At 43.0% G+C, this 26,181-nt stretch overlaps 1 protein-coding gene across 3 annotated transcripts in view; it reads right to left on the reverse strand.

Annotated features, from left to right (window-relative positions):
- The window catches only part of MON2 (MON2 homolog, regulator of endosome-to-Golgi trafficking), a gene marked incomplete at both ends in the record, with an annotated part of 75,174 nt that extends 60,378 nt beyond the window's left edge, over positions 1 to 14,796 (reverse strand). For all 3 annotated transcript variants that reach the window (XM_084268054.1, XM_084268055.1, XM_084268053.1), the window contains one exon: positions 14,686 to 14,796. In XM_084268054.1, the coding sequence (XP_084124180.1) occupies positions 14,686 to 14,796 (111 nt within the window). The remainder of the gene's footprint in view (positions 1 to 14,685) is intronic.
- Between the last annotated feature and the right edge of the window lie 11,385 nt (positions 14,797 to 26,181).

Below are 26,181 nucleotides of genomic sequence, written 5' to 3' on the forward strand. Positions count from 1 at the left end.
AGCTGAGCAGCCCACTGAGGAAGGAGATCATAGAACAGTTTAGGTTGGAAGGGACTGCAAAGATCATCTAGCTCCAACCAAGTTTCCCAAAGCCCCATCCAACCTGGCCTTGAATGCTGCCAGGGTGGGAGCAGTCACAGCTTCTCTAGGCAACTGTGCCAGGGCCTCACCACCCCCACAGGGAAGAATATCTTCCTAATATCTAATACAAATCTGCCCTCTTTTCATTTAAAGCCATCACCCCATTTCCTACCAGCACATGCCCTTGTAACCAGCCCCTCTTCAACTTCCTTGTAGGTCCCTTCAGGTACTGGAAGGTTGCTTTACTGCTGGATTCACCAGAATCTTCTTTTTGCTATGCTGAACAAGCCCAACTGTCTCAGCCTGTCTTCATAGTAAAGCTCCAGCCCTCTGATCATATATGTGTCCCTCCTCCAGACTCACTTCAACAGGTCCATGTCCTTCTTGCACTGTGAGCCCCAGAGCCACAAGGCAGTATTTTCCACAAATGCATCCCAGCATAAATCACTGAAGTCATGTTTGCTAACAAAATCAAGCCAAGGGGAAAACACAACACTGAAGCTCTGCATTTTAAAATTATTATTTCTGACAAATGCACAAAAAAAATACATTGCAAATGGCACCTTTCCATTTTTTAATATGTTATAAACCTCTGGAAACAATTAAAGAAATCATATTCAATAGGCTGTGTGCCAAAATAAATGCAACAGGCTTTCCCAAAAGAGAGGGCACAAATTGCTAGAAAATGCTGTTCTGACAAATTTGAAGTTACATTTCCCCTTTCATTTCAGCTTTGAATTTCTGTGTACTTCCTCACACTAAACATTTCCGTTTTTCCTCTGATACTACTATTTAAAGAAGTGTGCCATCACTACATAAAACAGACCAGAGAAGCAGACAGGCTATGGCAGCAGAAATATCAAAGCGACAGTACATGAAGTTCTACCAAGTCGTAACATTCCCCCTTCATCAAAACATTATTCCAACAAGACTTAATTTTAACTGCGAGTTGATATCTATTTTGAGAAATATTTATAAATCGGAAATGTAGAACTGAAACTTTAAAATACCCAATTAATTTCCCAAAACAAAATGGGAAGACTAAACTCTGCCTTCAGATCACTGAAGACATTTGTGAAATTCCAGAGAATTATTTAGGGTTTGCTGAACAGTGTCTGTATGTCAAAAATATAGACAGAATAACATCCACAGTGCCTAAACTAACACACAACATGCTCAAATTAGCACAAAGTGACATGCAAATACATCTTTCACATAATTAAAATGAGAAGTGCCAAATGCAGTTCTCATTAATTTTAATTACATTAAATTAACATGTTCAAGTGTCTTAAGTTTTAAGTCAAGCCCCGTTCTTCTTCGGTTACAAATTGTCAGCTAATTAGGGGGGGTCTTGTCACAACAAATTGTTCCTATTAATCAATATGAAGGATTTGTCACAGTCCAACTTCAATTATCTTCAAACTAAACCTCATCACATCTACCAGCAATCGATTTTTTTCTTGCCAGGAGTGACAAACTCCCTCTGAATCAAGTAACTACTGAGCCTGCTCACACGCAGGACATTTGGAAACACTGTGCTCTCTGCATGAAGGAAAAAATCTGCGACATTATGTCTCACAGCTAGTGGTTTCCCTGCTGGTTTTATATAAAATAGCATATATATTTAAAAAAAAAAAAAACTAAGGTAAAGCAAATCAACAGCTATTAGACTTTTTTTCAATGCTCTGAATATAACAGGAAGATTTTTTTCCATGAGAATCAGAAATCTATGATTATCTGTCTGCATTATGCTTTGGTGTCTATTTAGGATTCCAATTACCATTAATTACACTGCACACATTCTACAAAACCCCAAAACACTCCACTATATACATCTATGTAAAAACACACCACATATTACCATTTACAAAAAATAAACTCAGTTGATGACAAATAATCAATAGGAAAAAAAATCAGACTACCAACAGTTATTTTGTACGTATCAATATAAAAGTGTATTTGGATTACATCAATTTAACTTGGCAAGTTAGAGAGTTATTAATAGGTTTTAATTTTACAAAATTATATCAATTACTAAGGCACTCTCCAAGACACTGTCCCACTAGAAAAGGATCTTATAAAAACAATAATCAAGGAGATGGTCAGCATCATACTGTGTATTCATGGGTACAAATGTAATAATTTACTTCCACAGAAATTTCAGGCACCACATTTTTAAAGTGGTTACTGCTTTTAAAAGTAACGTTGTAAGAGTTTCCCTTGGCACCCTAACAAGCAAGTTAAGTCTAAGTTTAGAAAGAAGCAAATACACATAATTCTTGCAACACAACAAAGCTCAAGTGTACCCAAAATCTTCCGTTAATGGGATTTCCTGTTCTGCTACTTTAATAACCATGAAATGAACAGAAAGAAAGTGCCTTGAAAACACACTTGCCATTATTGGTGTTTGTTTCATGTTTCTCCTGAAGCAACTACAGCACCCAGCAGTTTGGGGAAGAGAAATACTGAAGAACAAAAGCTGACTCTCCGTGACAGCACATACTCAAGACAATCTCTTCTAGATATTTTAACTTGCCTTTAATCAAACAGTTAATCTCACAGCAAAACTCAATGGGACCCCCCGGGCTCAAGCACTTGCTCCATCATCTTTCGGCTTCCTTGGAACTCACTATTTTCTGATTACATGGAAGTCATCCTTCACAGAAATCAAAGTAAAGCAAATGGGAAACTTATGTTGAAACAGGTAAGAACTTGAGCCTTCCTGTCATTAGATGTGCTGTGCACATCTTCCAAATTTTTGGAAATTTTAAACCTTCTGCGGGGCCAAAAGCACCAACTAGGTAACAGAGAGAGATCATTTCTGCTCAGGCACTCAGAATGCAAAGACTTAACTTATCCTCAAGCAAAATCAACACCTTCCAAAATCCATGTAACATCCAAGAGCTAAATTTTCCACATTAAATACATGCACACAGACTATAAAGATCTTGTAAATAGCATATGGAGGTATTAGGGTAACTGGAGTATGCAATTCTAACTACACTTCAGAATGATGGAAAGGCAAGCCACCCATATGAGCAGCAGAGCAGTAAGTGCATCTGAAAGGCACTGGTTCCTCAAATCTGTCTTTCAGGGACACTGGGAAGGGTCTCAGAGCCGTCTGCAGTGGATCAGACCACATTACTGAAAGATACCACAGTAGCTATCTCCCTGATAATAATCTTACCTGGCAGCCCAAAAACGGCCACAAGCAATAAGAGGACAGTGTATCCTTCAGTAACTTGTTTTACTTCTCATAGGCAAAGGCCCACTGCAATGAGGCAATATGTATGCACAGGAAAGACCCTTTTCAGGATGAGAAGAGAACACCCACTGGCTCTACTGCATAAGCAATTGTTTTACAAGTTTCAAAAGGGTTTTTTTTTTTTAAAGTTACAATTTTTTAAAAAGTTTCAACTTGCTGACCTTCAGAGAAACCGGTACCTCACAATTAGGGCCATAAGTCACCACCACTTTTTTTTTTTTAAACCAAAAATTATATGCACACATAAGGATATTTAATGTAACAACCAGACACATGCTAATATCTACTTAAGGTGTCGTGGTTCAGGCCCAGCCTGGTGGGACAGGGAAGAGAACAGGCAAACAACAAACCACAGGGTGGAAGAAAGACTTTTTGCTGGGACAGCACAAGGAGAGGGAAGCAAGAGGGCTCAAGACAGAATACACCAATGGAGACAGCACAGAGCACCTTACCAACCCCACAACCGCCCCAATGCCCAACAGTACTCAGCCAGTCTGGGAGCCGCAGGGACCCACCCCATCCTGACCAGCCCCTTTCATGGGGTCCTGACATCATGCAGTATGGAAAACAGCCTTGGCCAGCTCAGCTTACCTGTGCTGGCTCCAGGGGGAAGTTAACTCTGTCCTAGCCAGAACATGTCACAAGGCTTGATCTAAGTTTGGATATACTTTGTGGAACTCCTAAATACAATAGTATTGTTACCAGAAAGTAATAAAATAAAAAATTTCCACCACTAACACTTTGATTGACCATTCATGTTTCAATTGTACACTCAGAGCAAATTGCTATTTCCAGAGATACCAAAATTGCTGTAAGGTTTATAGCACTTACTACACAATCTTCTGATTTCTCTCTTCTAAAAAGAGAAACATTCAGAAATGCTTTCAGGAGTGATGGGCTGTGTTGGTATTTACATTACATTACATTGTTTGGCAACCTTTTGCTAAGATTGGATAAGAGTAATCTTCTATCACTTCCACATCTATTACATGAAATACAATTTTTTTCTATCTATCATTATCTGCCTTGCAAGTGGAACACTAATCCCATATCCCATAGTTTAGAGAAGAGATCCTCCTGCCTAAAGTGCAGTTGCACTTCATTGTCATTCTGGCTTGCGTTGCAGAAGCACATTCTGGACCATTACTGCACTGCTAAACTATTATTTGGGAAAGGACACAGTCACAAAAAGCTCCACACTAAATCAGCCTCATGAAAGCACTCGAGTAGACCACATTTGTGTGAAAAAAAGCACTGTACGTGCCTTCTGTATTTTTATCTCCCTCCCCAAGAGTACAATCCCTACTCAGACCCTTCTCTATATATGCTCATTCTACCTGTGATTTGAACTGGTGAAATGACAGTTCTGATCCGAGAGCTCTGTGCGCTCACAGGGGTTTATTATATTGGATGATTCAATGTATTTGGATCAGAGCTTGCTCGTATTCTGTTGGCTTGGAGCGAAGCCTACCAGCAGAGTTGCTGGAATGGAGCACCACCCAAGGCAGATACAGGGAGTAGGTGAACCAAGTACTCAAGTCAAGTACCTAGACACAGAGAAGCCCATCCACCCAAGGGCCAATGTCATTGAAAGGACACCCTCTGTCAGGGTCACAGTTACTGGAGAAGCAGACAGTAAAATGGGCAGAAGGCTGGCCAAAAGGGTCAGCTGGCAACTGATTTACTAGTGGTGCTCCTCAGAGGTGGATGATACTGGGGCTAATACCATCCAGTATCTTGATGAGCAGCCTGGATAAGGGCGTAGTATCTGCAGACAAGTATAAAACCCACGGTACTGTTCAGTATTTTGGAGGTGGTAGGGGGCAGGGGCAGAAGGGGTGCTGTATTCAAAAGGAACACAGGCTGAAAAATGGGCTCATGAAGTTCAAAGTGCAAAGTCCATCCCCTTACATAGTAAGGCAGGGGGCTGGCTTTGTAGTCAATAACCCAGAGTCTTGTTGGACAACAAAAGTGCAATCAAGCACCAAAAGTGAGCCCTTGCAACAAAGGTGGCCTGTAGTAGCAAGAGCACAGGCAGCAGGTCAAGTGAAAGGAGTCCTTCCGTCTCTTTGGCTCTTGTGGGACTGCTGCTGGAATAATATGGCCAGTTTTAGCCTCCCCAGTTCAAGAAAGGCATTGACATAATGAAGCAGCTTCACTGGAGGTCTACCAAGACAGCTGGCAGATCGACAATAAATAAGGACATGCTGTGAGAGCTGCACTTGTTCAGCCTGAAGGCAACAAAACTAAAGGGAGGACTTGTTAATGTCCAGGACTTCCTAAACAGAGGCTGTAGTCAACACAAAGCAGTTTGTAATCACTGTTCAGATGCGTGCTCCATCCTGGACATATGTACAAGTAGAGACAGAAAGCAGGGAATACTGAATGCAGCTGTCAAATTGCTTCCTACTTTAATTCCCCCAAAAAGTTCCTCACTATAATTTTTATCCCACAGAATGTCTGCACTTGTGGTAAAATAGCATTATTTTTCCTATATATTGAAAATCGTATTTCAATAAACCACTTTCAATATACCAAAACCTTCTATATAAAACCAGCTATGGTTTTCCAATTTTTTAAGTTTGGAATGTTTGATTTTTGTGAATTGTTGAACAGTCTGGTTAACTTAAAAAAAAAAAATAAATCGATAAATGAATATATTTGCTGGTTTTGTATTGCCTTTATTTAGCATATAAAACCAAGAAATTGCATCAGCCTCTATTCATATACAGACTAGAATCACAGAATTATCAAGACTGGAAAAGACCTTCAAGATCATCAAGTCCAAGCATCAGTCCTACAGCACTGTAACCACTAAAGCATCTCCCAAAGTGCCACATCTACCCATTTTTTAAACCCTTCCCAGGGCAGTGTCTCTACCACCTTCCTGGACAGTCTGTTCCAATGCTTCATCACTCTTTCAGCATAAAAATTTTTCATGATATCTAATCTGAATGTCCCCTGGTGCAACTTGAGACTACTGTGGTAGTTTCTTCAGCTATTCCTACTTTAAACCAGAACAACTTTGTTTCTGTGTCAGGTATTCCGCTTCTGTCTCTGGTATTCTATGTCATGATCTACTTGTGCCAAATGAAGGAAAGAAACAGTGAACATTTCAAATCCCAACAGCAAGCACAACAGCTGAAGATACCAAGCTTTAGTTCCTGCTAGACTTGACTGTTGAAGGATGGTGCCATACTCAATTACCAGAGCTCCAATGCTTTTAGAGAAAGTAGAAACATTAACTGATTCTATTACACACTTTTCTACCAATTCCAAGCTTTAAGATATTGCAGGTTTTGGTTTGGGTTTGGTTTTTTTTTTTCCCCCCAAAAAACCCACAACCTTGTACATTTGTTATGAGTTGCACTAGAGCTGGAAAAATGTTCTTTCACTTGACAGGAGTGACTCCTCTGGTCCATTAATCTTCTGAAATTGCCACTCTGCAGTATCAGAAGCCAATTCAGAATCCTGAAGGTTAATCGTCAATAATGCCAAGAGAGGTGCCAGTGTTATCTAAATTGCTTCAGAGCTGTTGCCTCTGGAGGTACCTTACCTAACACGGATGTGGAGGTACAGATAATGAAATACAAACATTTAATATCAAGCTTTCATTTGACAATCAAAATATTACACCTCAGTGAGAAAAAACATCCCATATAAATCGAAAGAAAAAAAAAAATCAGAATGACTAACATAAACCAACTTATTCCTGAACAGCACTGATGTAGGCATAAAGAAAAAAAAAGCTATTCAAGACTTGATACAGAAGAAACAAAGCCAATTAGCAATAAATTCTTAAGTAATATTTCTCTTCCACAATCGGAACCAGGATGCACCCTGTATTTCCTATTATATACAAAAAAATATATATGGGCACTATATAAATATTATATACTAAAGTGTATATATATATATACACACACACACACATATATAATGTAGTGTATGGATATCTTGATAGCCTTTGTTTACCATTAATGGATTTCCAAGTGATCCATCAAGTACAACACAACTGGTCATAAATCACTGAAGTAGAGCACTTGAATTCCCAGGACATACTTTTGTCACAACCACCATCATTCCAGATTAAAAGAAGAAAACACCACCCTGTTTCAGAGCTCTGAGAGATTTAGAGACTTGAAGTTCAAACTAATTTTGCTTTCAGTTTGTTGATCAGAACAGATGGGACCAGGAAACTCCTGAAGCTTTACCACAAATACTATATTCGGACCCACCCAGTCAGAGGCAGCAGTGCCTGTTTGCCTGCCACCTGGTAAAAAGAAGCAACAGTCAACAGTTTGGGCACCAGTGGAGAACTGGAGTCACCAATAAGTTCAAACTTCTGCTATAGATTTTCTGTATAACTTTCCAGAAGCCACAGGAAGCAGATGGGGATTCAATCAGAGATTAAGATGCATGAATTTAAATATTTAGACTCCCACTGCAATGGAGATTTAGTCTCTACTGAAGGTTCCTTAATTCTTAAAGCCTCTCCTTAAGCCAATTCAGCTGACCCACTAGTAAGGCTTCAATACAGGTATCTAGAGCTCTGTATCCAAGACAGCTATGTGCAGCCAGCAGAAGACCACATGCTCCTTTAGACCAGCTGCTGGAAGCCAAGGAAGAAACATTAATGGATCTCAAGTGGCAAAGATGTGTAGGTGACAGACTGAATCAGATCCCTGGCTCTGAAGGGCTATTATGTTCTACTGACAGTGTTTCCATAACCAACCGAGCCTGCACAATCAGTGAAGGGAGCTTAAGCACCCAAAGTCAGGCATCTTAATCCTGCACTGAAGTCAAACTTCAAAAGTCTGCAGATAGACTGAGATACTGAAAGCTTTATGCTTTTTTTTTTTTGTCATTCATTAAATTGTAAGGTATTACACAATGGAGAAATCTGGTCTATATGCTTAATGTGAATAATTTTTGAGCGCATAACTTTTCTTACTTCAGACTATAAAATGATGACATAAAATTAAGGATCTGTAACAAATATTAAAGCTTGGAGTGCATTTGAGTAGCTGAGAATCCCCATGAAACATAACAGTACACTTTTAAAAATATAATTTTGAAAATAACAGTACACAGTTTAATACTGATCAGAAGCCACTGCAAAATTAACAGATTCCAAACACAAACCAAGCAGGTACAGCAATAGGTAAAGATCAAGAATTATAAAAGGAACTGCAGGAAATATTGGGGATCACTTGTTTGAAGTTACCAGCTTAACTACAGGCTGGCAACTAAAGAATGCTACAGAATAATCTCCAGTCACATGCACAAAACACATGCTTTGAGTGCCAGCTGCGTAATTATGGCAACATCCATTTTAGAGCATAGTTCCTACATTTCAAAAGAACCTTCAAATTATTAGTTAAGTGAATATCTATTAAAGAGAACAAAAAATTCCACAGTATTTGCATCCTTCTGAACTAATGCTGTGAAGACCTGAAAATTAACCAACACGGAAAGTTCAGCGTAGGTTAAGTTCCCTGTAGGCTGTAGTACTGGTATTATTTAATTCACCTTAATCAAAAAGAATAAACAGAAAGCCCCAAAACTTTGCACATAGACCGTTTTCTGTAGAAATAACAAAGGGTTGTTCTTTGACAGATCCATTTGGCTCACTGTTTTACTGCAAGAGAAGGATGACTGCAGAGCCCTCAGAAACTATTCAATGTTACCAATAAATTCACCAAGTGACTCTAATACCCAAGTCACAAGGCATTTCAGTACACCACTTGCTTTCTTAGCCTTCTCAGATCTACACTCTACGCTACATTCTCAGATCTACACTACATTCAACAGATTTTCTGAAACACTGTTACTGTTACAGAACAAACAGCTGATCGTCACACTTTTTTTAACTGTTCCAGTTGCATCAGGAGTTCTAATGATCCCTTCAACATTATAAACCTAACTGATCTGTATCACTTTAACATATGTCTAACTTTTGAAATACATCCTTATATTCTGTTTCATACAGCCACCCAATGATAACCAGAGAGGTTCCCTAAAAGGGCAAGCTTCCCAAGTAATTTTCTGGCATTAGCCCCATAACATAAGATCAGCATATCATTCTGAAACAAGAATGATTTAACCCAGGGGATAAAACTGTCACCTATGTCACTCAGTGCAGACAGGAGTGGAATAAAACCTGTGTTGAGAGAATACAACAGACAGCCTCTCAGAAAGGCCACATCCTACCTCCGGACTCAGCTACCCCTCATCACTTCTACTGTAATTCAATAATTTACAGCTTGATTTATCCAGAAGTAATTCAACTCTGGATTCCTTAACTTTTGCTCAAAGGATTTTGCAAGGCTATTTGCCTGCAAAAAAAAATTACAAAAGAAGGAAAGTAAGATTGCAAAATTGGATTCTATTATTTTTCCTAGATACAGCAAATTAATTTACAGTAGAGCTTCAAAAATAGGTCTGTATGCCAAAGGCATGCACAATTTGATAAATAGTTAAACAGCGATGCTGCTGCTTCAAACAAAGGTCTGGGAAAGAGACAGCACGGAGAGAGGCTATCAAAGCTATCTTTCAGGAGTCTCAAGAGAGCACTTCAACTGACCAAAGTATTCAAAGTTCAACCTGTGCTGCTCTTCTGGATTGAGGGAAGATGAACACTATTCCTTTTCCAGTCCTACTATTCCAAATTACCACAGCAGCAGAAACCACAGAGACACCAGCAATCCATCACCCAACTGCTAAAGAGAGGGCACGCCCCATCCCCCAACGGGTCTGAGCGAGGCCAAGCTGATCTGGCCATGGTAGGATGCAGCCCCTGCCCATCCTGTCCTTTCCCTTCCCCTCTCCCACCACCAGCACAAGCATGCCTGGAATGCTGCAGGGAGATGGGTAAGAGCTAAGGTGTCGTGTGTCCCCCCCACCATGTTCTTTTTGCTTTTAGTACTATTTAAAAGCCAAGAAAAAACCTGAGTCAACACAGAGGCAACAAGCCCACTAGAAAGCTGAGACTGTTGGGCTGGATCTACGTAAACAACAATGAGTTACATCCAACTGGAATTCAGGCTGAGAAGACTTCCTTGGGTATGCTCACTTCCCCTTTTAACTTATTTCCATTTAGTAGAAATAATAATTTTCCCCTTTTATTTCTAAGGTTTCTTACGCAAGCGAAGTTATCAAACCAAATCAGATGCAGCTTACAAAACAGTATTTTCATAATAAGAATCAGCAGGTGACCTACTGAGCACACTAAACTATTTTCAGTTCTGTGATAAAACAAAATTCTTACTCCAGTTCACTAAAGAGAGCCACTGCCAGCTTCCCACACACCCAGCACAGGATATCTGAACTCCAGACCCCAGCAGGTTAAGACAGTCTATAAAGCTTTACATACCTGCCACACAATTCAGTCCAGCGTCAGAAGTTAAGCACTACAATGCTCTAATACAGAGCACAGCCTCGGCCCCATCACATCAAAAACAAAGGTATAATGGCCAAATGGCATCATTTGCTAAGAGAAGGATCAGATTCCTTAAGATAACATAAGCACAACTTACATCAGTACCAGAGACTGTTACACCCTCTAATTTCAAGCTCCAAAAGACCCTGTTGAACTTAAGCTTGCCCTGAGACATTCTTTCACATCCCTGGTCAGCGCCTTGATTCTTTTTTTGTAACTGGGAAATGGAAATATATTGTGCAAAGAATACATTTTTCACCAATGTCATTCTTTTGTACACCTTCCAAGATACACAGATTTGGCACATTGCAGACATAACCAGCAAATCACTCTCTGCTCATAGTAGCTTTCATGCTTAGTGCTCTTCTGTAGTCAGAGCTGATCTGAGGAAGCATCACACAGGGTTTACCCACCTACCCAACAGGAACAGTCAAACCCACCTCACAAGAGACAGACATGGGTCAGAAATCTAATAACTGATACTCTCTCAAGAAAAATAAGCCTAGCACAGCCCCAAACCTCGTCAGCAGCGCAATCTCAAACCCACAGATTCCCTCTGTAGCTCCACTCTCAATGATTAAGTGGCACCACCTAAGAAAATCCTACTCAGGTACTATTTGTCACACAGAGCAAAGGCAAGGTGTGGACTGCTTTGGGGCCAGCAACACGTGCTGTTATTTCTTAGTTAAAAGCTCTTTCTAATGCGGGGGAAGGAAGTTTGCCACATATTTGTGTCATAAGTTTAACATCGGGAAAAGCTCGGTAATTTCAATGTTTCATAACAAAAACCTCAGAATCCACTGTTTTAAGTGACTGGACTTAAAACTACATGATTTTCACATAAATGTGATCTATCAAGAAAACTTAGAGACTAATCTCATAATTTTCTACTACTTCTAAAAGTGCTTAGAACAGTGAAGAGTTCAAGTTCCATTCCAATAAGGCTTTAAGACCTTACACCTAGCTCCTACCTGAGGACAAGGTCTCAATCCCATGGCCTGAAAGATCCCCCAGACAGCTGTCCCCTTTGCTGCTGCATCCACCCCCCCAAAAAAAATTTCAGTCAAGCTCTTCCATTGTGTCATCTATCTGACCCCTCAAAGGATCATTTAATTTTTCTTTTGCAATCTCTTTGTAGCTAACAGATTTGGCATTAGTTTATAATAACATATGCACTAGAAAGATCTTTAAAAAGTGAAAACTAAAAACCTATTTAGTTTTAAAAAAGGGCTCAATTTTTCTGATCTAACTCCTTACAGTGCTGATTAAAAAAGGATTTGCTCAAATTAACCATTTGAGCAACAAGTGGAATTGAGAACTACACTTCTACTTCTGTCAGCAGCAAACCTACCAGCTAAATTCATTTTGCAGAAGTTTAACAGTATTAACACAAAAATAATAAAACCCCCAAAAATAACAGACAAAATGTTTTAGAAATGGCTGATGGTAACAAGTAGCAGTGAATAAAATTACAGACTACGTCTGAAACAGAAGAGTTTATTAGGAGCAGTACTTATCAAATCTATTAACTATGATACAGCTCATAACTATTAATTTTGGACTTGGAATTTTTCAATAGCTTTATCATAGTATGACAAGTTTATTAAGTGACATGGAAGCACACACATTAGCTGCAAGATAAACTCATACATTACATTGCATGTGGCAGTGATGTGAATAGTAAGGCTGCAAGTGAGATTCTAAGGAGTAGGAACTTGTTTTTAAAAGCCGGTGCTGATCCAAATCAGTAGAAAGAACACCGCATTCTCCTGATCACTGGAGTCAAAGCCAATCATGATCAGACCAAACACACACGATGAAAGTATCTGACTGAAAAGGCCACCCCCTCCCTTTAAAACTGGAGGGGGGGGGGGGGGGGGGGGAAGCTTCCAGAATTGAGGAAGTAAGATCATTTCCGATGACTGTATCTTACATCCTACCATAGGACTGCTCTCATTTCAGACCTCTTCTGGAAGAGCCCACAACCCACAGGAAAAGTCCCACCTCTCCATAAACACTTTCAAGTGCTACTCCAGAAACCTATCCAAACTCCAGACAACTGTGACAAACTTTTCTTTCAATGAAGTTATGCAAATTGCCACCGAAGATGTTAAAGGAAACAACACAAAAGTCCTACTTACACAAGAATGGGATAAACATGCTGAACAAGTTTCAAGAACCACACATGCAGTGCTTGCTCTAACCTTTAGCATGGCTAACAGAACGAAGCATTACCAAAAGCACCAGTCTAAGGATTACAGTGCCCATCTCCTTTACAGATCCTGATGAAAGTGAACATTAACACAGTAGGACAACTTGTTCCAAGACCAACTTACTCAGCACACAGTAAAAAGTGGAAGCAGCACCCCCACCTCCCTCCAAAAGAGGCATAGATTTCTCTTCAACTAACCACAACTTTCTCTTATTTACATGTGATCACACACCATTTCTCAGAACTGATCACAACTTTCTCTTGTTTTTCTGTGACCTCACACAATTTCTGACACACACCAGCATTCCTCTGAAACCTGTGATTGTATACAACATGCCCTGCTACATACAGTGTGATGCCCCATGCCTTTTGAAGCGAGCACAGTCATTAGCCTCAATTCATCTGCCAAAGCACGTAACAGTTCGTACAGCATTAAACGCGGTTATCACTTAACTGGAAGCAAAGTCACATTACTGGCAGTCTTTTCCCCATTTTCCCAGGCATCTTTCTGGTTCTGCATCTTAACCTGAGTTAAAAGATTGTTAACTCAGATAACCTGAAGTAAAATGTTGTTCTTCCTACCACTACAGAAGAAGAAACCCTTTTAAATGGCAAGTGAGGAAACTACTCACAGGGAAGAAGTTAAACTATGTAAACACACGAGAGAAACACACAGTTAAAACTATACTTCACATGAAGGGAAATTCTCACTAAATCCTGAAGATCCCCGAAGTCTCAACTGCAAGCAAAGTAAACTGAGGTTTGGAAACCAAAACATGCAATGCAACCCTCCTGACGCAAACCCATTAACTAATGGAGTTTTGGGGGTTTTCTCATTAAAAAAAGGGGGGGGGGGGAAATAAAGTAGCTTCAGCTTCACGTCTCCCAGGCTTCCTGGGCTGTACAGGCACCGCCGGGAAGCCGCATAACCCCCGCGATCCCGGAGCTCGCTAGCAACCACCGCCGATCCGCGCTGTCACCACCGGCAGACCCAGCCCCGTGCGACAGCGAGACACGGCGGACGCCGGCCCGGGAGCTACGCTGCCGTAGGCGTGCGGTACACGGGCTGAGGGGGCGCAGAGGAGGCCCCGCGGCTTCCAGCCTCTCACGGCAGCCCCGGCCCCGTTCCCGAGTGCTCTGCCCCGCCGGGACGGGGCTGGGGCTGTCCCTTCTCGGCCACCTGTGAGACGCTAGCGAAGCGCTGCCTGCCAGGTACCTGCCCGCCCGTGCACTCAAACCCTCAGCGCCGAGCCGGCCGCAGGCGAGTTCCGTGAGAGGATGCCGAGACAGCCAAGCCAAACTTTACCCTCGCCCCCCTCCCCTCCCAGGGAAGGCGCCGGGGGCGAAGCGGGGTTGCCCCCTTGCTGCCCCCTGTCAGGGGATGCGCTATCTCCCCGAGGGGAACCAGCCCGGCCCACCGTGCCCTGCCTCGATCACGCATTAAAAACAACAACCCGCCAAGGCGACAGGCAAAGCCACGTCTCGGCATAGACAGCGCCCGGCAACCCGCGGCCATGAAGGACGGACCTCAGCGGGAGCGGCACCGGGAGGGCTCGGGAGGAGGGGGAGCGACGACACGGGCACGTCGGGAGCCTCCGCTCCGGCCGGGCCCCGCGGTGCGGGAGGCCCCTCTGGAGAAAAGCCCGCCGCCCGGCCCGGCCCGGCTCGGCTCAGCCCGCTCCTCACCTCTTTGACGGGGGGGAATTTTTTCCGGCACTCCAGGCTCAGGCCCCGCAGGTCTCCCTGCATGTTTTCCAGCAGCTTCTTCACAGCTTCGGGGCTGCTGGTCCCGGACATGGCGCCGCCGGGCCGGCCCCGGGCCCGGCTGCTGTTCTGAGCCGTCAGGGGCAGCGCCTCTTACTCCGCGGACCCGGCCGACACGTCTGCTCCCGACACCGGAACCCGTCAGCCGCGGCCCCGGCCCCTTCCCCTCCCCCGCTCCGCCACCGCCGCGCCCCCCCGCCCTCCCTCCTCAACTCCGCGCTCCCACAATCCCGGGCGCCGCCAGCGCCGCGCGTCAGGCCGCTTCCGCACACACGGCCCGGGGGCGGGGAGAGCGGCGGCCCGCCGGGAGGCGGCACCCGGCCGTAGCCGGTCGGGCCGCAGCGGGCAGCGGTGTCCCGTCCTCTCCTTCAACCAACCAGGTCCGCGGCGGGCGGCTGGGGAAGCCCCCTCTCCCCGAGCCCGACTGCCGGAGGAAGGTGGGGCGCTGAGCGGGGTTTAAAAACCCCCGGACCAAAGCAGCCGAACGTCGAACCGGGCTGTTCGGTTCCCCTTGTGTATGGGGAAGGTCTTTGCTTTCTGCCGCAGGAGAAACAGGCTTGTGCCCTCCGTGCCCCGTGGGGGGATGCGCTCAGCCGGCCGCGGCTGTCTCCGGGCGGAGCCAGAGTTGATCCCCCGTGGAGAAGTCGAGGACAAACGCAGGCTGAGCAGAAACGCGGGGACGGGGACAGCCGGGCCCCTTGTCCCCAGCAGCTGCTCGGCAGTGTCCCTCCCAAATCTGGAAGTTTTCCAAACCGACTGTTTTTTACCCATTTCCAAAGTAAAACACCACCGTGACATCCCCACCCAGACCCCGTGCTTGTAGCAATGCTCCCCGTGTCAACTTCAGCCACAGCCGAAGGCCGCCTGGGAGCTTCCTCCTGGAGGACGCTGTTCCTCCCCAAACAGTCAACGTTTCACCAAGGTTTTGGTCTCCGTTGCAGTAACCATTTCTCCATATTCTGGATGCTGTAAATCCTGTGCTGTGGTGGCTTGCCTGTCTGTAACACAGTGTGATTCTCCTGCTCTTTCATAAACCCAGGGAGAAGGAAAACAGTCTTGGGTCTCTATTAGCCTATGGGTTTCAAACTTGGGAATCTTGAATAAATTTTTACTTTACTTCAAATGATGGCTTTGCATCAGACATTCTTGAAAGTCTTCAGTCGTACTTAAAAAATGTTCTAAGACCCTTCCCTTCCCTTCCCTTCCCTTCCCTTCCCTTCCCTTCCCTTCCCTTCCCTTCCCTTCCCTTCCCTTCCCTTCCCTTCCCTTCCCTTCCCTTCCCTTCCCTTCCCTTCCCTTCCCTTCCCTTCCCTTCCCTTCCCTTCCCTTCCCTTCCCTTCCCTTCCCTTCCCTTCCCTTCCCTTCCCTTCCCTTCCCTTCCCTTCCCTTCCCTTCCCTTCCCTTCCCTTCCCTTCCCTTCCCTTCCCTTCCCTTTCCTCCCCTCCCCTTCCCTTCCCTCCCCTCCCCTCCCTTCCCCTCCCCTCCCCTCCCCTCCCCTTCCCTTCCTCTTCCCTTTCCTTCCCTTCTATTTCCTTCCCTTCCTCTTCCTTTCCTCTTTCTTTCCCTCTTTCTTTCCTTTTTTCCTTTCCTTCTTTCCATCCATCTTGTCATGAAAAAGGGAAAAGAACTCATAAATTAGAGCATCCCTACTTCTATTTTGGGATTAATTTACTGTGATATACATTACAGATCATATAGCATACAGGTTTCCCTGGCACAGCATTGTACACTGTACCTGTAGACATAAATCTTTATGAGGCAAAAAAGTGCAAGATTTCTTTCTGGGCAATTTATTATTTTAAGACCTTTATTTTTACATGATTTCCAAAGTACTGGTGGTTAACTTGGCAGAACTGGACAAATGGGTGAGACTTTTAAAAGCTGCATGTAATCCTGGCACAACTGAATCAGGTGGTCAGCCTCTACCAGCCTCTGGTCTCCTTCCTGTTGAGTAAAATCCCCCCCATGATTCTGTTACATTCTTTCACTTTCAGAAAAACCCAAACAAACAAAAACCAGAGACTGTTCTCTTCCCTAGAACTATTTACAAGCTTAACCAGTAAACATTTTCATAAGGCTTTTCCCCTACCAATGCTTCCATCCTGGGCTCCAATCCCGATGGCATTTCACAGGCCAGTCCAAATACCTTCATATGAAGCACAGATGCTTCACTAGGACAATGAGTCAATTAATTACTGCCTGTGCATAAGTATTTCTTGAGTAAACTATAATGATTTACTTCCTTTTTGTTCTTTGGATGTATCCACCTACTTACTGTACGTGGTGAGCTGTGACCATATCGGTATTCCCAGCATCTGTTTGCCTTAACTAAGACAACTGACATTTCATGAGGAGTGAGTGAGGGTCAATAAACTCTGTTATAACCCTGCCTTTCTTATGAAAAGGGAGCAAAGGATTTGGGTACCACTTGTCTGAATGTGACATCTTGAGTTAAAGCATCCCACTGTCATTATCCCTGAGGGCAAAATGAGGAAGATGTGGAAAACTGTCATATGGCCTTATTTCCCTCTTAACAATGGTGAGTCAGGTAAGAAGAATTGGGATTAATCACATTTAAACCCAGCAAATTAGTGTGTATTAGATTGTACGTGCAGACTAATTCCCTGCAAATCTTACTGCTTTCTTTAAACAAACAAAAATGCTGCAAACATTCAGTTGGGATGGGGGGGGGTACTCTTACATAGGGAATGCTTGGTAAGTTAACTTATATCTAAGATAGTGTTTCCTTTAATCAAAACCATTACAGTACGTTTATCCACCCTTCCTCACAGAGGAACCCAACTTCTGAAGCGGAAGTACTGGGGGAATAGATGATTTACTGCATATGAGTAAATTGACAACTTGTTGCTCTATGTTGTTGGTTTGTTGTTTGTTTTGTTAAGGATTGTGTAAAAAAAAAAAGTAATTTTTTTTTAAGAACAGTAGTGATAAATACTTTGGAATCTAAACTATTACACCTCTTAGAAAGAAGTGTTTTATGTATCATTTGCTTGTGTTGGAATTTACTCTGTTTGTGTAAAGTGGTGGTTTCTTGAGAAAAAGCAGATTATTTCACGATGTTAATTATTTTATCATATTAGCTTGTATGTGCTGATTATGCGTCTTTTCTTATTCCAGGTGCCAAGAGGCGTAGAACTGAGAGCATGCTACAAGCTTTCAGTATTTGTAACACCTTGATAGCATCCCTGTCATCTCTATTAAGTGTAACAGAGAATTTTTTAAGCTGTTTCTGGCTGGCGTTCCACCCTTTTCTCTGATTTCAGGTTGCTCAGTGCTCTGTTCTGTACGCTGCTCCTCTCATAAGTAAAAAATATTAACTGCCTTGATTCTTAAGATAACTTTCTCTTCTTATTACGTTAAAGAATCTTAGATTTATTAGTCTGCTGAGATGCATGAAAGGAAATTTTAATGCAGCTCTTCAATTGTCTATCACAACGCCCAGTGTTCAGCTTTCAGTCATCTGCTGTCCTCTCTGCAGGGTAGCAGCACTCATCTATGTGTCATAGTTTTGCATGGGTGGGTTCTGGTGGAGAAGGGAGGCTGCACGGGGTGGCTTCTGTGAGAAAGCTGGAGTCGTTGCTGACCAAGGCTGAGCCCACCAGCAGCGGCCACAGTGCCTCTGGGAATGACATTTAGGAGAAAAAAACCCCACAAGCAGCCACTTTTTGCCACCAGAGAAGGGAGTGAGCTGTGCAGACACCAAGGCCAGGGGGTGGAGGAGGCACCCCAGGTGCTGGAGAGAAAGATGCCCCTGCATCTTGCTCCCATGGTGGAGCGGGTGTCCCCCCGCAGCCCATGGAAAAGGACGAGCCCCCACCTGCAGCCTGTGGAGAGGCCCCATGCTGGACCAGGTGGAGACACACAGGAGATGCTGTGACCTGTGATGGAGCAAGTCGCTGCCAGCACTGCAGCCGGTGGAGAGAGATGGAGATGAGCAGGCAAGAGAGAGAGAGAGAGATCCACACTGGAGAAGGTTTGCTGTGGCTTGGGACCCCATGGAGAACCAGGCTGGAGCAGTCTGGGCCTGAGAGACTGAGAGACATTCTGTGCTTTATGACTGCACCCCATAGAAGTGACTCACGCTGGGGCAGCTGGTGAAGAGCTGAAGCCCTGTGAGAAAGGACTCACATTGGAGAGGTTCATGGAGGACTGTCTCCCGTGTGTGGGACCCCACAGTGCAGCAGGGGAGGGGTGTGAGGAATGCCCATTCCTCCCCCCTCCCACCCCCCTGCCCCAACTTAGTGAGGAACTAACCAAAACCCCCATTGCCACAGTCTCTGCCCCTCTCCGTGCCACAGTGTGGGGGTAATGGAAGGGAGCCAGATAATGACTAAAGTGAAGTTGTCTAAGAAGGAAGGGGTGAGGGGTCCAGTTTTAAGATCTGGTGGCACTTCTCATTATCCAACTCTGGTCTCACTGTGTGTGCAGCACAGTGTAATAAATTAGAGAGTTTTCTTTCCTCTGTTCTGTGCTGAGCCTGTTTTGCCCATGACACCCGTTGCAGAATGATCTCTCCCTGTCCTTATCTTGATTCCTAAGCCTCTCAATCTGTATTTTCTCCCCTGTCCAGCTGAAAAGGGGAGTGATAGAGTGACTTTGATGGGCATCTGGCCTCCAGCCAGGGTCAAACCACCGCACTATGGCAGACAAAAATGGACATACAATTGTAATGGTACCCAAGTCACAGGACTGGAATGTAAAATACGCTTAGAATATTGTAACAATGTATTCTGTTTAATTTAATCTGTTACTAAAATTGAAATGATTGTAACTCTTTTGTATCCAGTATTTTCTGTTTATACAATGTGATGCTTTTTTTGTGAGACCTGCTGTCAGGATCTCTGGAAATTTTTTATAAAACTACTTTAATAAGCAACAGTTCTACTTTTTTTTTTAATCAAGTGCAATCTCTGGTATATATTCCCTGGTCATTCCATGGTTGATACTTATGTCTTAAATCTCAAGTGGCTAAGTTTAAAATTTGTTCTGTTTGCATACTTCACCTTTCGTTGTTTACGTTTATCGTATATATCTTTTTAGCTAGCAGTGCCGACACTCAGTGTGCTCAGCTTTGCCAGCAGGATTGCTTGTGGGCTTGGAAATGAATCTTACAAGTGGTTGCAGAACTGAAAACTCTTTCAGAGCTGCCGAATGCCAGAATTGGGAACTATACAGGTGTCTGAACCTCAGGCACATCTCTTAAACAGAAATTAATCTTTCTCGCTGTCTTAGGTACACCTTTTCTAAATACAGAAGATTTATTAGTTAAGATAAACCAGGATCCCTTTAAGTGATACCACTTTGATTGTGTGAATATGACTTTCTGTAGTTGCATTTCATTGCAATAGGTACTATTGCACATATTCCTAACCCCAAGTTAAAATGCTTGCCTATCTTTTTCTATGTTTTAAATGCCTTAGTTTCAAGTCAGGAAGTGGAGCAGCATATCTGGACATCACTGAGGGCACATTTTTGACCACCTAGCTAAAAATGCTAGTTTAGCTGTTAAGCTAACTTTGTATTGCACCACAATTATTATATTGTTATTTGCTTTATTATTAAATTATACGTTATTTTGTGATGGGCAGTGGGTGATTGAAATCATTCCCTGTAGCTTTATGGCCCTAATTACCAACAAAAATGCTCATGAGACCTATTGTGATTCATTAAATTACCTCTTGTTACCAGCGCTCGTGTTCATTCCCAATGATGCGCGTCAGTCGTTTTGATTAGATTAAGCATGGTATAGCGCTTGGCTGTATTAATTATGGGTGTTTACTCCTACTTATAGCCCATCCTGATAGATGTATGCAGATGCAGGCTTTGAGCATGAGATCAAGGTTCTGTTGCCGTGTTAGACAGAGGGAAAATGATCACATTGCACCGTGGCAATGAATCGTTTTCATGGGGATGGGAAGTCTCGTGGTTTTTCCTCTGAGTTTGCTTTCCTAATGCTCCTAATCTACATGCAGTAACAGTACTAAACAAACCTCAGGATATGAAATATCATAAACTGTGTGACCAAGTAAAGGTGTTTTCTGGTATCTCTGGTGGGTTTTTGTGCTGCGGAGTTAAGAGCCATGATGGAGAAAATTTTGCCTCATAATAGATTGAACATAGATAGTGGTACCAAAAGGCAAACTTAGGTTCTAAATTAGAGTAAGAGGTGGAGTAATAGCAAATACTTCCTGTAGCCCTTTATAAATACCTATGGATTGTATTGCTCTGTGAAAGCACAAAGATGCCCTACACACTTACTTTACTATGTGAACACTTCAAAAGCTCCCTCTCAAATTACAGACACAAGAAATAGGGCAAGAGTATTTCTGTTGTAGCCACAAATTCTTTAAAAGCAGAAGTAATAACCTCCCATCTAGTAGCTCATATTCTTTTTCATACGAAATAGAAGTGAAGCCCTTGTTCCTCTGGAATGTGGCTCTATAAGGAAGTTAGATCTACCAGCAGATTGAAAAATACTTTGTTTTCCTGTGTAAATTCCTTGTTAATTTAGCCAGTGTTTCTTTCTGCATAGGTGTGAGCATATATTTAAGTGTTAGTGCACATTTTGTATGTATATCTACAGCTAATATACATTTTATATTGCTCAGTCAACTGAAAAAGCAACCCCAGCAGCTGTCTGTCAGCGAATCATCCTCTTTGTCTTTAGCATCCTCTTCGCCAGTGATTACGTCACATTATCTTTAAGACCCCTGATAAAAATGTTAAATGGCAATGCCACAATGTCAAACCTATGATATGCTACGTGATACTCGGCAACGATTCCCTGTTGAGTCACAGAACCATCACTTCAGGGCCTACACACAAATCTCTCAACCAGAGGCTTAGAAGCTTCTGTGATTCTTGTGTAATCAGCCAGCAAAGCAGGTTTTTCCCAATTTTTCCTGCTTAAATTTTGTTGAAACAGATTCTCCAAGCAGTGTTTGGGGTGGGTTTTGATTTTTTCCCTGCATTGCCCTTTTGAGCACTGGTAATTGAATCAGCTGAACCTGTTACTGTCTTTTCTGAGGAAGAACTGCTGTCCACTGCTCAAATTAATTTATTGCTGTCTCAGAGCTAGCAGTGTGACAACAGACCAACAGACACATAATATTCACAAAATCTTATCAGCAACTCCTATACCCTTCACACTTACAACTGAGCATGAGTCAGGACAGATTAAATAACTTTTCCAGCTCACATAGGGAGCGTGTGGCTGGCCTGGGAAATAAACCTTACTCTGTGTGTGAAACTGAAGCTGTCTTTCATTCCCTTCCACAATAATCAGTATTTATTAGATAATGGAATTATTATCTATTCAGGCAGCACCTGTGATTTTTCCCTACATGCTATATAATGCACTGCATTCATGGTATGGGTTTGGGTTTTTTCTGCCAAGTGTAGGAAATACCAAAGCCATGATGGAGATTTCACTGGCCAGTTGTTTACATTGAAACCCCCCACGCTGACTGTCCCCACTACCATCTTAACAATTAGCCCAATCTGAGGTCGCAGTCAGAAGATGAAGAAACTTCAGCGAGGTTGCACTTCTGACCAGAATATACTGCGATCTTTACATCTGTTATTAGGAATTTTGGTTTAGAAATAAAGGCATAGATGTGCTGAAGTGAAGTAATGGTGATTCTTGGCGGTGTTGTTTGATCCAGACGTCTTGCAGTGGCCAGTGGATCAGCTGGGCTCTCAGAAGTCTTTTCCCAAGTACCTCCTGTAACTGCAGGATGTGTAATGTAAAAGTGCTCATCAAGAACATCAGAAATACGTGTTGTGCTGTGGTCTGTTTATTTGGCTGCTCTCTCATCTGTTAGCCAAAATCCTCCCTACATCTTTTTAATAATTTCCTACTTCTTGTTCAGTTTGCATGAAAATCACAGAAATATTTCCTGACACCTAGTAGCCTACAGACAATCTGCTAACCACAAAGAAACACCAGAGAGGAGAAGGGTGCTCCACCGTGGAAAAATAATTCCTTTTTGGCTGCTGCAGCAGAGAGGAGAAGCTGCTGGATGCTTTCCCTGGGCTCTGGTGAATCCTTCTTTAAAATAATCATTCCAGATTGCAGCCCTGGGGCTGCTGAGAGATACTATTACTGTGGGAGAGTTTCTGTCTACTCAATACATGTTAGGTCCTTTGCCTTAGGGGTGGTGTCTGTATACACAGCTGGCATTTCTGTAAGGTCTATAAAATACACAAAATATCTATAAAAGTGCACATACTCTCTATAGTCACATAAGTAACATGGAGGCCAGTACACTACTTGGGTATTCTTCTTTCCTCACACAGCCAGGGCTACAATGCTGGGATGACCAACTTAACTTGTAGCTAACTCAGAGCCGCCTAGAAAAGACTTTGGCATGGCCATGTTCTTCTGAGAGCCTCCAGCACAACTGTTGTTGAAGATAACTGAAGCATGACCACTCCGTTATTTTACAGGCAGCTCCTTCTGTAAACTGTAAGGATTAGAGATTTCTTGGAAGGGATCTTGGTGAAGAGCTGTTTGGCACAGAGACCTTGGTTTGCCTTAGATGTCGCACTTGTCTTTGCTACTTTGTGAAGATTACAGACCTCCTTTTGTTTCATTCAGAAGACTTTGCCTTCCATAGAGATGTGTGTGTGGCTGCATGTGGGGCTGTGTTTATAAATGGCAGCCCGAATGATACTTCATTACTCGGGTTGAGTCAAATCAGACAGCTGGAATGAAGGGACTTCTCAGGGCATCTCCAAGACATCCAAAGAAATCCAACTGTAAAGAGCCAAATGCTTTCCTCTGTAGTAAAAATGACCACACAGCTCACCTCCACACGTGAGTGTGCATTCCCAGTGAAGCAGGGCCATTCTGGAGTATGGATCTACAGTCTGGGTCACGTGTAAGCAGCACGTGCAAAGATGTATGCCTGTGTCAATTTCATAATTATTACTGGCATTTTGGGAACATTTCTAGATGTTGTATTTTGTCTTTCACAAACGGGAGCTCCTTGGGAGCCTGCTCCCCAGGCACTGTGGATGAGCTTGTCTATCTCCTCACACGGGTACCGTGTGGATACGCTCTTTTCTGACTGCTGGCTGGAGCATAGGAAATTCCAGGTCTGAACACTCCTGTTCCAGCTGGGAGCCAAGCCCTGGAGCTACAGAATGTATCATTAAGTGGGACATGAAACTTGTTCAGCTAGTCTGTGACCTTATTTCCCTTTGGCAGCATGGTCATCAGTAGATTCCTATGGCTGTTTATTTCTTGGGCCCTTACTTCCCTGCTCCAGTCTTAACTAACAAAAGCATACCATGATCTAAGATTTGATAAGCAATTTAATTATAAACTTAATAGTTAACGTGTGCTAAGTATTGACAAATTCTTTTGGAAACACAAATGTCTGGTGGGCTTCAATATCATGTTTTGTTGAGGGCAAGACCATAGAAAGCCAGGGCCAGCCATACCAGCAGAGTGACAGCAGGGCTTCAAAGAACTTGATACTTCATTTTTCTCCTTCAAGACATTTGGAGCCTTCCTTTGTAAGCCTGTTCCTCTATATTATTAACACAGCTCCTGCTTTCAAGACATTATCCAATAACATGCTGGATTGGTGGGCAGAGGCCAACTTTATGGGGTTCAACAAGGCCAAGTGCTGGGTCCTACACTTGGTTACAATAACCCCAGGCAACGATACAGGCTTGGGGCAGGGTGGCTGGAGAGGTCCCTGGAGGAGAAGGACCTGGGGATGTTAGTTGACAGGCAGCTGAACATGAGCCAGCAGTGTGCCCAGGTGGCCAAGAAGGCCAACAGCATCCTGGCCTGTATCAGGAACAGTGTAACTGGCAGGAGTAGGGGAGTTCTGTTGTACTCAGCTCTGGTGAGGCTACACCATGAGTACTGTGTTCAGTTTTGGGCCCCTTACTAAAGAAGGATGTTGAGATGCTGAGGCATGTCCAGAGAAGGGCAATGAATCTGGTGAAGGATGTGGACCACAAATCCTGGGGGGGAACAGCTGAGGGAGCTGGGCCTTTATAGTCTAGAGAAAAGGAGGCTGAGGGGAGACCTTATCACTCTCTACAGCAAGAAGGATGTAGAGAGGTGGGATTCAGTCTCTTCTCTGAGGTAACAAGTGATAGGATGAGAGAAAATGGTTTCAAATTGCACCAGGGGAGATTTAGATTAGATATCAGGAAGAATTTCTTTACTGAAAGGTTTGTCAGGCATTGGAACAGGCTGCCCAGGGAAGTGGTGGAGTCACCATCCCTGAAGGTGTTTAAAAGGTGTGTAGATGTTGTGCTTGGGGACATGGTGAAGAGGTGAACTAGTCAGGGTTAGGTTGTGCTTGGACTCGGTGATCTTAAAGGTTTCATCCAACCTATGTGATTCTATAATTCTGTAGTTTGGACACATAAATAGCAGTTTTCCAGATGATGACTAGGTGAGAACCCATGTCAAAAATTAGTATGACTATTCTATTACTGTCTTATTTCAAAATGTCCTCACAATGTGCTAGAATCACCTCTAGATTGTTTCCTTGCTAGTCATTTCTTGTATCTTTCCCTAAGAAGTCAAATCTGTTGCTAGAAATAAAATTACTTTTTTTTTTTTTTTTTCCTACAAGGCAACCCACATCTATCAAAGATTTTAATTCTCAGTTTCCTGGAAGTGACTTTGCACTATTTGCTTTTTTTTTTTTTTTTAATCACAGGACTCTACTTTTTTTTTTTTTTTTTGAGTGTGTTTGAAATTCTCTGTTAGTATCCAACAGCTACTTTCTTGTTACGTTCATCTTTTTGATCCACACAGTATGAGCTTTTTCCATGCTCCCACCCTTGCCTTAGCTGTGATCCATAGTTTTTACATACATTTACAGTTCTGCACAATTTCTTCCTTGTTCCACAAGTCTCTTTGCTTTTGGCTCCTATTCACACTGGATTACTTGATAAGTTTGTTCTGGAACCAAGTATAGAAATTTAAATCTTAGATCTGGTTTGTTTCCTTTTATTTTTAACTGCACATTTCTTCACACAGGTTTTGGGAAGATTGTTACTGGTTAAATAAATTATGTTGGTTATGTCTATGTGGGCTTTTTATTTCAAAGAAGAATCTCACATCTGTCAAATTTTAATAATATTGTCAAACGTTACTGGGAAAAGGGGGACACATTAATCCATCACACATGATATTAAGGGAACAATGTACATCATTAAAATGAGTTTTCTGAATTACAATCTCAGGCTGAGCATGATGTTAGGCAAACAAAAATCTGAATATTAGAGAAAGAACATGACCGAGTGCTTCCCACAGCAAGTAGTTCTACAGAAGTTTTTGATTTATCCCTTTATCTTTGCCACCTGTCGTGGCAGCTTCCTCTAGCCCCCCCTTCTTCACCAGAACCAGCCATGCAAAACTAT

This window comes from Gallinula chloropus (genome assembly GCF_964237585.1).
Source record: "Gallinula chloropus genome assembly, chromosome: 1".
Lineage (NCBI taxonomy): Eukaryota > Metazoa > Chordata > Aves > Gruiformes > Rallidae > Gallinula > Gallinula chloropus.